The sequence below is a fragment of the Vulpes lagopus genome, chromosome X (genome assembly GCF_018345385.1).
Source record: "Vulpes lagopus strain Blue_001 chromosome X, ASM1834538v1, whole genome shotgun sequence".
NCBI classification, from domain to species: Eukaryota; Metazoa; Chordata; class Mammalia; order Carnivora; family Canidae; genus Vulpes; species Vulpes lagopus.
The window spans coordinates 76,534,500-76,548,175 of NC_054848.1; the positions used below are offsets into that span (position 1 = coordinate 76,534,500).

The following is a 13,676-nucleotide window of genomic DNA, read 5'->3' on the forward strand; positions in this document are numbered from 1 at the left end:
AAAACTTTGGGAAAAAGAATCTTATTACTTAGAAGAAGATGGGCTGGGATGCCTGGGTGGCTCAGCCTTTGGCTCAGGGCGTGATCCTGGATTCCCTGGATGGAGTCCCACATCGGATGGAGTCCAGCATAGGGCTTCTTGCATGGAGCCTGGTTCTCCTCCCTCTGCCTGTGTCTCCGCCTCTCTTTGTGTGTCTCTCATGAATAAATAAATAAAATCTTTTTTTAAAAAAGAAGAAAATGGGGAAAATTGTTATTGGGGAAAATAAACCATCTTGGCTAAAAGGAGTAATAGCAATAAGGTGGCACTTATAAGTCAAACTTTGGCAAAGTTGTTCATTTATTTATCTGAAATACATCCACACACAACTCAGTTCAGTGCAAAGCATAAGGTTTTTTTATTCATATCTAAGAACAATCAACTGGGTGAATATCATTATAGTATAAAGATAACTTGATCATTCATATTTGTTATAACTTTGTTATAGTTACAGTATATTTGTGAGCATCACTGATTATTTCCTTAGTATGGATGCTTAGGAATGGATTTGTAGACTCAATGGGGAACCTATATTTTAAATCACATGCCACAGTTCCATAAAGAAATGTTAATATATTTGGATTCTATTATCTGAAAATAAGTGAGAAAGCCCTTGAGGAAGTACAGAGTACATATTTCCTGACTTCGTATCATAAAGAGCTTGCACTGAACCTGCTTTGTAATCATAGACTGTAAACAGACTTAAGCACCTCTAAGGAGGAGCAAGTGAACTTGTACCCACAAAGCAGCATGAGACAGGATAGAGTGATTAATGGTAAAGACAGAGCTGGGCTTGGGTTCAGTCAGATAGTTCTTTTCTCTCTTTCCTACCTTACTACTAGGTCCTTTCTACTTTCTGAGGCCCAGGTCAAGGTCTTTTTCCTCCTTGAGATTTTCTCTATTTCAGGTCATCCTAGCCACTTCTTCTAGTTTCTATTGATCAGACAGCTCACCCTTTCGTTCAGTTGTCTCCAAATGGCCCCATGTGAAAGGGTATTTGGCCTACCCAGAGACAGTATATGTTTCACCAATGTTGTGCATTTCTCTGAGACCTAGCCATTATCATTCAGAGCATACAAGGCAGTGCTGGGCATGTGAAGTGCTCCCCAAAATAACTCTTAAGTGAACAAAGGTGGGAGATAACATAGGGACATTTTCAGACAGTCCTCATTCTAAAGATTTTTAAAAATTTATTCATGAGAGACACACACAGAGAGGCAGAGACATTGGCAGAGGGAGAAGCAGTCTGGTTTCCCACAGGGAGCCCCATCCCAGAACTCCAGGATCACGCCCTGAGCTGAAGGCAGACACTCAACCATTGAGTCACCCAGGCGTCCCAAGACAGTCCTCATTCTAAAACTTGTGTCCATTCCCTGATTGAACACTAACCAACTATGTAACCTTGAACACCTTACTTAAATCTCTCAAAAGGGGAGGAGGAGAGGATAGAGGGAGGAACATCAGAGAATTGTCTGCCCTAATAATTCAGATAAAAGATCATGAGGACCTGAAACAGGATAATGATGAATTCAGCTGTCACAGTGAAGAAAGACAGAGTCTTACTGGCTAAGGAAGGGGTGAGAATCAGACAAGACTGACATTTCAAGAAAGAGCCACTAGACAAATCAGCATGGATGGTTGCATTAATTAATATTAAGAGTATGGGATCTCAAAGATAACTATAAAATATCAACAGAAGACTTGAAAGTCAAGTTGGTCCCAGTCACCAAATGGTATCTGGATAAGGGCAAATGTTAGAGTCAATATTTTATTCTCTTGGATATCATTGCCAACTTACAGGAATTAACAAAGAGGATCAGGTGGAACTGTAAGTAGGCAGTTAGAAAATCTAGACTCTGGGAAAGTCTACAAGTCAAACAGCTCAAGTTCTTCCATAGATAATTTTCAAGAAAAAGAAAGAAATGGAGCAAAAATCTGTATATTAGTAGGGACCTTAAATAAATATAAACATTTTTAAAGAGCAAGACTAAACTATAATGTGTAGGTATGCATACTTGGAAGATAAAGACAAAGAAACCAAAGAATGTGATTACTGCAAAAGTCAGGATAGTGGTTACTTTCAGGGTAAAAAAGGGAAGCTTCAATTAGGATGGGGCAAATAGGGGCACCTGGGTGGCTCAGTCGTTGAGCAGCTGCCTTTGTCTCAGGTGGTGATCCCAGGGTTCTGGGATCTGGGATCCAGTCTCACATTGCACTCCCCGCAGGGAGCCTGCTTCTCTCTCTGCCTATGTCTCTGCCTCTCTGTGTCCCTCATGAATAAATAAATAAAATCTTTTTTTTTAAAGGGATGGAGCATATAGAGGAGCTTCTGGGGTGGTTGGAAGTTTTATTTATTGATCTGAGTTATGGTTATTAAGAGTGCTCACCTTATACTATTTCACTAATGTTTACATTTTTAATGTTTCTGGGTTATATTTTGTAATAAAATACTTTAAAACTCATAAGATTTCTTTTCATCTACAGAAGTATGATCTAAGACACCATTTCAAAACTCAACGTGATAGACACCAAGAGGAGTAATGGTGAGATCCTAGAGTTTCCTACTCACCTCATAATTAAAAAGTTTCATAGTTTTAGGGTTTTTTTTAAAGGTTTTATTTATTTATTCATGAGAGACACACAGAGAGAGGCAGAGACTAGGCAGAGGGAGAAACAGGCTCCCCATGGGGAGCCCGATGTGGGACTTGGTCCCAGGACCGGGGGATCACGCCCTGAGCTGAAGGTACATGCTCAACCACTGAGCCACCCAGGTGCCCCCATAGTTTTAGGTTTTATATTCATGTGTATGATCAATTTCAAATTATTTTTTTTGTGCATGAGGTGAAGATCACAGATACCCTGTGAGGAGATGTCTTGGCACCTTTGTTGAAAACCAATTGACCCAAGCGTGAGTGAGGCAGGCGAGCAGCCAGCCCACCGGCCGCCGCCGCTTCCCCTCCATTAGCAGGAGCCCTGCGGACTAGCCGCCCCCAACACCACCCTCGTCGTCAGACAGCGAAGGCAGCGCGCGCCTACCTGGGGGAGCGAGAGCCAGGAACCGGCGAACGCCTAGTGGAGGAAGCTGGCCCCCCCGCGAGCGCGCCCGCGCACCAGTGGCGTGAGGGGAAGCCTATGCCCTCACTCTACGCCTTCCCTTCTCCATCTCTCCGCTCCCTCCCCACCCCCCAACCGCGGAGCAGAGCCACTTTGACTTTGGCGGCCAAAGTCAGTAAAAAGGAGCTCCACTCCAACCACCACCGGACCATGGAGACCTCAGAAAAAGAACAGCAAGAAGCAATTGAACATATTGATGAAGTACAAAATGAAATAGACAGACTTAATGAACAAACCAGTGAGGAGATTTTGAAACTAGAACAGAAATATAACAAACTCCGCCAACCATTTTTTCAGAAGAGGTCAGAATTGATGGCCCAAATCCCCAATTTTTGGGTGACAACATTTGTCAACCATCCACAAGTGTCTGCACTGCTTGGGGAGGAGGATGAAGAGGCGATGCATTATTTGACAAGAGTTGAAGTGACGGAATTTGAAGATATTAAATCAGGTTTTTATTTTTATGAAAATCCTTACTTCGAAAATAAAGTTCTCTCTAAAGAATTGCATCTGAATGAGAGTGGTGATCCATCTTCAAAGTCCACTGAAATCAAATGGAAATCTGGAAAGGATTTGACGAAATGTTCAAGTCAAACACAGAATAAAGCCAGCAGGAAGAGGCAGCAGGAGGAACCAGAGAGCTTCTTCACTTGGTTTACTGACCATTCTGATGCAGGTGCAGATGACTTAGGAGAGGTCATCAAAGATGATATTTGGCTAAATACATTACAGTACTACTTGGTTCCCGATATGGATGATGAAGATACCTGATTTATTTATTTTTTAATTATGTTTTTTGTGCTGTTGATGTCATATCTGAGAAACCATTGTCTAAGTTAAGGTCACAAAGATTTATGCTTATGTTCTCTTCTAAGGGTTTTATAGTTTTGTTTCTTACACTTAGGTCTGTGATTCATTTTGAGTTAATTTTTGTATATGGTGAGAGTTCAGCTTTATTCTCTTGCAAGTGGTATCCTGTTCTCCCAGTACAATTTGTTGAAAATTTGATCTTTTTCCCCATCAAATTATCTTGGTGCCATTCTAAAAATCAAATAACCATAATATATGGGCTTATTTCTGGAGTTTCAATTCTATTCCATTGACTTGTGTGTATATCCTTTGCCAGTACCATCCTGTTTTGATTATTATAGACTTGTACTAAGATTTGAAATCAAGAAGTGTAATTCCTCCATCTTTGTTCTTCTTTGACAAGATTATTTTCGTTAATGTTCCTTGTAATGCTATTATGTATTTGAAAGTCTACTTTTTCATTTATTCATAAAAGGTAATTAAGCTTTTGGTAGAGATTGCATTGAATCTGTAGATCTCTTTGAGAAATATTGCCGTTTTAACAATTTAATCCTCCAATCTATGAATATGGAATGTCTTTCTATTTATTTAGGTCTTTACTGTATTACAATAATTCTCTGTAATTTCAGAGTATAAGATTTACATTTTTTGTTAAATGTCTTCCTAAGTATTTTTTTGATGATACTGTAAATAGAATTTTTCCTTAATTTCCTTTTCAGATTGTTTGTCATCGGTATATATAAACACTACTGGTTTTGTGTGTTGATCTTATACCCTGCAGCTTTGAATTCATTTATTAATTCTGGTACCTTTCTTGTGGATTTTTTAATGATTTCCTATGTGTAAGATCCTGTTGCCTGCAAATAGAGATGGATTCATTTCTCCCTTTCCAGTCTGGATACTTTTGATTTCATGTTTTTTTTTTTTTTTTTTTTGCCTAATTGTCCTGTCCGGAACCGCCAATACAATGTTGATTAGAAGTGGTGAAAGCAGGCATCTTTGTCTTGTTCCTGCTCATAGGAGGAAAGCATTCATTCTTTTGCCAGCAACCATAATGTTAGCTGTGGGTTTTTCTTATATGTCCTTCATCAGGTTGAGGAGATTTCCTCTATTTCTACTTTTTTGAGAGTTTTCTTTATTATTATGAAGAGCTGTTGTATTTTTTAAAAAAAAAACATCCTTGTGCTGTTCACTAAAATAAAATGATGAAATGAAATGGTAATGTGGTGGGGTTTTTTATTCTATTAATATGATGAATACATATATTGACTTTCTTGAGATTAACTCTGCTTGGTCATGGTATATAATTCTTAAATGTTTTTAAATTCAGCTTGCTAGTATTTTATTGAGGGTATCTGCATCTATATCATAAAAGTCATTGATCTGTAGTTTTTTTTAATTTTTATTTATTTATTCAGAGAGAGAGAGACAGAGACAGAGACAGAGGCACAGGCAGAGAGAGAAGCAGGCTCCACGCAGGGAGCCCGACGCGGGACCCCGCGTCTCCAGGATCACACCTCCGGCTGCAGGCGGCGCTAAACCGCTGCGCCACCGGGGCTGCCCTGATCTGTAGTTTTCTTGTGATGTCATTGTCAGGTTTGGGGATCTATCTATTTGCATAATTTACTTTTTCTCATCCTTTTACTTTTAACTTATATGTACCTTTGAGTATAAAGTTTTTCGTCTGTAGAAAGTATTTTGATAAAGTATTTTGTTTTTATATCCAATTTTACAATCTCTTTCCTAGATTGGATTGTTTAATCTACTTACATTTAATGTTATTATTGGTAGAATTGTATTCACATCTACCATATTGTTTTATATATGTTTTATATTTTTGGATCAACAAGATAAGCAGTGATCTAACTGGAGATTGTACACCAGTATCCACTTCTTACAGACCTCTCTGTATATGATTCTTTTAGAGCTTCCACTTCCACTTGGTTTTTTATTTTATTTATTTTATTTTATTTATTATTTTTAAAGATCCACTTGGTTTAAAAGAGGGAGGAATCTACAGTCTTGCTCTTATCCATGAAAAAGTGATAGAATTGACTTTCACTGTGTGCCAACTCTGGAGTTATAGTACCTTATTCAAAATTCTATATCCACTATTTCCGGTGTGACTTTGGGCAAACTACTTAACCTCTGTACTCCTTAGTTTCCTAATAATAGCATTATAAGTATTAATTCAGTTAGTATATGTAAAGCACTTAGAAGAATTAGGCAATAACTAAGAAGTATTATATAAGTTGTAAGTATCACTGGTGTTGTGACAATGAACAATACTGACCTCCCCACAAGGTCAATGGCTCCCACATTTCTTTACTTCTTATGCCTACCTGTCTCCTTATCCTGACTTGGGGGAGGGAAGACTAGGGTGATTGTTGCAGGTGGTAGAGGTGGCTTAGATGCCTTTTGTCAAACTTTTGTGAAGGTATCTGGTCCCAATTGTTGGAGTTTCTTTTTATGATACATAATGCCTCTTTGTCCTCATCTATGAGTCACATCAGTCAATCCTAGGCAAACAAGTCAAATCTAATTCAATATCTTACTTTGCCTGCATTTGCATGTATTTTCATACTAGCTTTTACTTAGAAATGGAGATGTAGGGATGCATGAGTTGCTTAATTGGTTAAGCACCTGACTCGGTTTCAGCTCAGGTAGGCTCAGGTCATGATCTTAAGGTTATAAGATGGAGCCCCATGGTTCCACTTTCCGCAGGAAGTCTGCTTGAGATTCTCTCCCTCTCCCTTTCTCCCCCCCCCCCGCTCTAAAATAATAAACAAATAAATCTTTAAGAAGAAAATGGAGATGTATTCCATGAAATGTTCAGAAGATCAACTAAAGATGTTCCTACCTAGTAAGATTGTTGGAGGATGAAATAAAATAATTCAGGGCAATAATATGATCATATCTATTGATTGGAATCATAATTCTATTGAAAAGTGGAAAGATGTAAGGCAAAGAGACCAGTAAATATTGTGGTTGTCCATGAGTTTATGGCTGTTTGCATTAGAGGAGTGGTAGTAGAGCCACAGTGGGAACTGAAAGGGTTCCTGAGAACCTTAGTAGGTAATCATTGAGACCTGTCATTTATTTGGGCATTTGGTATTATTTAGTCATGTACTAAAGGTTTTATATAAATTATATCATTTAACTCTGATAACTCTATGAAGCATTAGCCTAATTTTATAAATGAGACACAGGGAAGTTTTAATATCCAAGTTTTAGAGCCCAGGTTATACAATAGGCAAGTAAATGCAATTAATTCAAACTCAGATCTATTCAAAGCTAAGCTTATTACCACAATGCTAAAATCTTCAGCACCTGGGTTCTTCCAGCTATTTGATAATCATGATTCTAACCATCTGCATGAAAAGCTGCTTTCAGAGGATTCAGGAATTCCCCATCCTATCAATAAATCTTATGCCTCTATCACAACTTAGCATTTCTTAATAACTGTGACAACAATGCTGTACTCTTCTTAATACCTCTTCTCTTTCTTCTAAGTATTTTCTGGAGCCATTTGCCTCAAACTGGTTAGTGGCAACTTTGCATTCATATTGAGCTATAGTCTTCCTAAAAAACAAGTTTTAAGAGCACATCCTTCTTTCAAAGGAAACAGTCAACAAAACTAAAAGACAACCTACAGAATGGGAGAAGATATTTGCAAATGTCTTCTCAGATAAAGAGCTAGTAACCAAAATCTATAAAGAACTTATCCAGCTCAGCACCCAAAAAAACCCCAGAAAATCCAGTCAAGAAATGGGCAGAAGACATGAACAGATATTTCTTCAAAGAAGACATACAAATGGTCAACAGATACATGAAAAAATGCTCCACATTACTCAGCATCAGGGAAATACAAATCAAAACTACAATGAGATACCACCTCATACCAGTCAGAATGGCTACAATTAAGAACTTAGGAGACAACAGATGTTGGCTAGGATGCAGAGAAAGTGGAACCATCTTACACTGTTTGTGGGACTGCAAACTGGCGCAGCCACTCTGGAAAACAGTATGGAGGTTCCTCAAACAGTTAAAAATAGAGTTACCCTAAGAACCAGCAATGTATTACAACTAGTTATTTACCCAAAGGATACAGGCATAGTGATTCAAAAGGGTACATGCACCCTAATATTTATAGCAGCAATGTCCATAATAGCCAAAATACGGAAAGAGCCCAGATGTCCATTGGTAGATGAATATATAAAGAAGATGTGGTATATATAATGGAATATGAGTCATTAAAAAGAATGAAATTGGGATCCCTGGGTGGCGCAGCGGTTTGGCGCCTGCATTTGGCCCAGGGCGCGATCCTGGAGACCCGGGATCGAATCCCACATCAGGCTCCCGGTGCATGGAGCCTGCTTCTCCCTCTGCCTGTGTCTCTGCCTCTCTCTCTCTCTCTGTGACTATCATAAATTAAAAAAATTTAAAAAAATTTAAAAAAAAGAATGAAATCTTGCCATTTGTAGTGACATGGATGGAACTAGAGGGTATTATGCTAAGCGAGTAAGTCAGTGAGAAAAAGATAAATATCATACGATTTCATTCATATATGGAATTTAAGAAGTAAAACAGATGAACATAGAGGAAGGGAAGGAAAAATAAAATAGAGGGAGGCAAATGATAGTAGACACTTAACTATAGGAAACAAACTGAGGGATGCTGGAAGGAATGTGGGTGGGGGAATAGGGTAACTGTGTGATGGGCATTAAGGAGGGCATTGGAAGAAATGAATGAGCCTGGGTGTTGTATGCAACTGATAAATCACTGAATTTTGCCTCTGAAACTAACAATGCAGTATATGTTAATTGAATTCAAATAAAATTTTTTTAAAAAAGAAATCAAAGGAGGGGGATCCCTGGGTGGCTCAGTGGTTTAGCGCCTGCCGTTGGCCCAGGGCGTGATCCTGGAGTCCTGGGATCAAGTCCCACATCGGGCTCCCTTACATGGAGCCTGCTTCTCCCTCTGCCTGTGTCTCTGCCTCTCTTTCTCTCTCTCTCTCTCTCTCTCTCTCTCTCTCTCTCTTTCATGAATAAATAAAATATTTGAAAAAAATCAAAGGAAAAAGAACACATCCCTCTTTCTGTTGTCTATATTTCAAACTAACATATCGACAACAACTAAGCCACTTAGATTACTACCAAAATCCTTAGCAACAAAAAATTTACTGTGATTCATGACTAAATGTGTCCAGTTACTGTTGGTCCTAATTCCTCAGTGTGGCTGAACGACGTATAAGAAAACATAAATAGGATGATGGTGTCTGGGAGAAATGAAAAACTATTTGATTCTCAATAAGAATATTGAGGCCTCAATATTCCAAAAGATGGGGCCTTTTGGATACAGAAAATAAAGAAATAAAACTGTATAGTGCAAACTGAGAGAGAAGACATGATACTGAGATCAAACTAGTAAAGTTTTATGACAGATTTTTGAAGTCTGAAAATCTAAGGGTGAAGTGCTGTTGGTTTATGACTTCAGTAGTTCTCCTAATGAAAGGGCCTTACGCCCAGGGCTCCCCAGAAGGTTAGTAGGTTCCAGCTGCCCTGTATATTTTAAACTTCCAAAAATGTGTCTGCCTGGAGGGTCTATATTTATCTTATGACTCGGCAGCAGAAACAGGTGCCTAGGTCTTTTTTCCCTCCCATCTTGAGTCTTTTTCCAAATGTATTTATTGTTATTGTATTTCTGATTAATAAAAGAATATAATAAGTTGATGGAAAAAATGGAAGAGTAGGAAATTATCAGAACAAAAGTAAAAATAACACAATCTCAATCATTACTTCCTTTTCTAATTTATCCTACCCCCTCTAATTTGATTTTAGAATTGAACAGAAAGGCAAATAAATGGTGGCTATTGATGACAGGGGAGGGGTGGGTGGGTGCACAGGAAACTGGTACCTGTTTTGTAGCTTAGAAGAGGATGAGTAATCCTCTTAATACAACTACTAAAAAGTCACAATGGTTAATATGACCGTAGGAAAATGCAGCCCCTCTCTGGTAATCAGAGAAAGGCAAATTCCAACCACAAGGAGAAGGGGCCACTCTTGACCTCTGTAATCAGCAGTGAGAAAAATAAGTGGCAGACCCTGGTGTGGGGAGGTGAGAGGTTGGTAAGTCGTTCTACTTCTGCAGCACAGCTGATGGGAGGGGAAAGTGGGGACCAGAGTTGGAGGATGACATAATCCTCACGTGACCAGGAGCTGCCACAAAGTCCTTATATTCCCCGGCTTCTTTCTCCTCTGGGTACCAGCTCCTTACTGTCCTGTAGCCGTTTGTGTTGTGGCCAAGAGAAGGAGGACTTAAATTCCTTAAATCTCAGAAGGTTGGTTTCAGGAAACCGCTGGGACCCCTGGGGTGGTAGTGGCTGAATCTAGTGACTGGAATAGGTCTAGGCTCACTTTCCCCAAACCCCTGCAAACTCATTGGGAGATGATTGTATTTTTTGAAAGGACGGTGGTTTGGGAGTAGGTGGAAGTCTCCTGAGATTTAGTGATAGTTTAGAAATAAACGGCTTCTCTCAGACTGGCAAGCTTTCCGTTATCTTCTGTCTCCAATTCCGTTGAGGAAATGAGGTGTGGGCTGTTGTGTGGAGAACGGCTAAAATCCTGAGGTGGAGGCAGAAATTTAGACAAAATTTCAAAATATTTCCTCATTCAATGCCTGCCTGTGGGTCGTGGGGGGGGGGGTGGGAGGGGGCAAGGGGACAGCAGCCCTCGCAATGACTAGGCCAGAGAGTGAGGGGTGGGGGGGTGGGGACAGGGATTCAGGAGGAAGGGATAGGGACCCGAGGGGAACCAGGACGTAGGAAATTTGGGGCGACGACGGTCGTGAGGATCCCGGACTCAAGATAAAGGTGTCTTGTCACTGGGGCTGGTGGATCCCCCGAGAGCTCCCTCCTCCTCGCCGCCTTCCTTTCTGTCTGCAGGTCCAAGGGTCTGTGTTCACAGACACCTCGAGGCAAGAAAAAGAGGAAACTCTCCCGAATCATCACAGGTGAGTGTGAGAGAGGCACTTAGCCCGGGTCTCTGAGGGTGGGGTTTGGGAAGGGCAAGAGCTGGGTAAAATTTACAGCCTCACAGCTCAACTACCGTTCTGCTCCCTTTCTCCCGCGTCAGAGAGGCCATTAGCCTTGTCTGCTGGGGAAATGGTGGGTTGCAGAAGGAGGGGAAAGGAGGCGGAGTGGTGGGGATGTGGGAGGTAGGGGAGGCATCTCTAACTTCAGAGGGCTGGACCTATGTGACAGGGTTGGGAGATTAGGCAGGTTATCTTGCTAAAGATACTTACTTGTCAGAAACGGACAAACCTGAATCAAAAGAAACAAGCTATTTGCTCTACATTTTCTCCCCGGACTTAAGCTGGAAGCAACATCATGCAAAAACCCTGCAAAGAAAATGAAGGAAAGCCCAAATGCAGCGTGCCAAAGAGAGAGGAAGAACGCCCCTATGGAGAATTTGAACGTCAGCAAACAGAAGGGAATTTTAGGCAAAGGCTGCTTCAGTCTCTCGAGGAATTTAAAGAGGACATAGACTATAGGCACTTTAAGGATGAAGAAATGACAAGGGAGGGAGATGAGATGGAAAGGTGTTTGGAAGAGATAAGGGGTCTGAGAAAGAAATTTAGGGCTCTGCATTCTAACCATAGTCATTCTCGGGACCGTCCTTACCCCTTTTAATGCATTTCTCTCCTGAATTCAACTATTTTCTGTTATTAATATTACCACCATCGACTTCCTTTTGTTTGCATTTTCTTGCTAAATATTGCACCATTTTACGCCTATCCTTCAATGTTCCTTTGATTTGCATATGACTCCGGTTACCAACATCTCATCTTTTGACCCAATCTCATTCATTTAATAAGGATGTCTCATTCATTTGCATGGGAAGATGCTCATTGTATATTGTTAAGTAAAAATAATACATTGCAAAACTGTGTGTGTATATGTGTGTATATATATATGCACTTTATATGTACATTTATATATGACATAATGCATAAAAGTCTGAATTATTATACACCAAAACGTTAACAGTGAACCTCTGTGTGATCTGTATTTAATTTTTTGCCTATCTGCATCTTCTCATTTTCCAAAAAATGAATCTATATGTGTGTGTATGTCTGTGTATTGTGTCACAAAAAACCTAAAATAAACAGACACACAAAAAACTTGTCAATTACCGTTGAAGGGCAGTAAAACACTTAATAAACTCTTGACAACAGAACTATAAAAATGAAATGTAAACTTCAAATTACCTCTGGATCTCTTAGCCAGAGGAATAAAACTGGCGGTTATCACAGATATACTTGCTTTAAGACTCAATCCTTTTCGAGGGGAAATGATTTGCCTCACAGGGCTGCTGTGAGGAAGAAATGAGGTGACTGAGCTGTGGCTTGGTGGACTCTTGTTCCTGCCTGTGCATACAGAACCCCAACCCACTACAGAACATCAGTTATCTGAGGAAGGGCCCTGCACTTACCTGTGCTCAGGGGCAAATCCATTAGTATGCAGGGCAGTGGGGACTTCCATGGCAGTCCTCTGCTGTTGAGCCCCACCCTCCTCCTCTGGGTTTTGCCATGCCTGCTGGGCACTGCTGCCTCTTCTGCTGGGTCCTTTGCTGTCTGCTGGCCCTCACTGCTCCTGGAACACTGGAGTCCTTGGATGTCAAAATCCACTCACTCCTGGAGTCCCCAATGGGTTGAGCCCCCACTCTGTCTTCCAAAGCCTCTGCCTTTATAGTGACTCTTAAACAGGTGAGACTGCTCTAGGATTGCTTGAGCCACAGTGCCTTGCAGGGTTCTTAGCAAACAGCCCCTTCTGTTTTCAATCCTAGGACCCCTCCTCTAAATTGGAGTCAGGCACGATGAGGCCATTTTGGGAGGTGGACCAAGGTACAAGTTTGAATTTAAACAATGCTGTAATCAGAGTTGCCTTGGGTCTAAGGACTAAGGGTTTGTCCTCCTTCTCTTGTGAGATGATCTCTCCCTTGAAGGCTCCTGGGAAGCCTGACCTGCTGGTTCAGAAGAAAATCAGGGGACATATAAATTGCACAAAACAATGTAGAAAATAGTTCTAGGAAAGCAATCCCCATATTTCTATCACTTTCCTTCCTGAAACATGTAAAAATTCTTTGTAAGACTACAATATATATAATATATAAATATATAGAGAAATATATATATTTTATTGTACAATATGTATTGTATATATATTTCATTCATATGTATGTGTATATATATTTTTTAGTCTTACAAAAGACATGTATATACACACATATATACTTACATATGTGTATTTATATTACATACATGCATATATATGTATATTACATACATACATATATCTGTGTATATATACACACTTAAGCATTATTTCCTAATTGGATTCCTTTTATTTTGCATCTCAAAGTAAGCACCATATCATATATTTCATTATATTTCTTTTTGATTAGTGACTTACATATAGTAGGTATTTGATAAATGTTTACTTAATTAGAATCTAGTGTTCCTGGCCCAGTTTTACCTTTGATTGCATAAAATTGGCAATAATCTACTTCACTACAAACTATAACTTGAATTTTTAAATGGGACCCAACAGGAAAGGGATTATTTCCTATATTCAGTCTATAAAGTTATTGTAAAATTGTATGTCTCAAACAGCTCCTTATAATCATCTGGAGTGCTTATTAATTATGCAATAT

General features: G+C 39.7%; 2 protein-coding genes across 2 annotated transcripts; both read left to right on the plus strand.

Annotated features, from left to right (window-relative positions):
* The first annotated feature begins 1,790 nt into the window (after positions 1-1,790).
* LOC121482595 (protein SET-like) lies at positions 1,791-3,924 on the plus strand. Its single transcript, XM_041740451.1, has 2 exons — positions 1,791-1,867; positions 2,961-3,924. The coding sequence occupies exons 1-2, from the start codon at positions 1,791-1,793 to the stop codon at positions 3,922-3,924; spliced, it is 1,041 nt and encodes a 346-aa protein (XP_041596385.1).
* Positions 3,925-10,234: 6,310 nt separating this feature from the next.
* On the plus strand, positions 10,235-12,256 carry TCEAL7 (transcription elongation factor A like 7). The gene is made up of 3 exons (XM_041741705.1): positions 10,235-10,303; positions 10,907-10,974; positions 11,337-12,256. The coding sequence occupies exon 3, from the start codon at positions 11,351-11,353 to the stop codon at positions 11,651-11,653; it is 303 nt and encodes a 100-aa protein (XP_041597639.1). The 5' UTR covers positions 10,235-10,303; positions 10,907-10,974; positions 11,337-11,350; the 3' UTR covers positions 11,654-12,256.
* Positions 12,257-13,676: the final 1,420 nt, after the last annotated feature.

Bases quoted from the DNA above. Each gene is read 5' to 3' on its own strand.
- TCEAL7 (XM_041741705.1), top strand. From the start codon at position 11,351: ATGCAAAAACCCTGCAAAGAAAATGAAGGAAAGCCCAAATGCAGCGTG.
- LOC121482595 (XM_041740451.1), top strand. From the start codon at position 1,791: ATGTTAGAGTCAATATTTTATTCTCTTGGATATCATTGCCAACTTACA. The intron at 1,868-2,960 runs GTAAGTAGGCAG...TGAGTGAGGCAG, and splicing joins AAAGAGGATCAGGTGGAACT to GCGAGCAGCCAGCCCACCGG.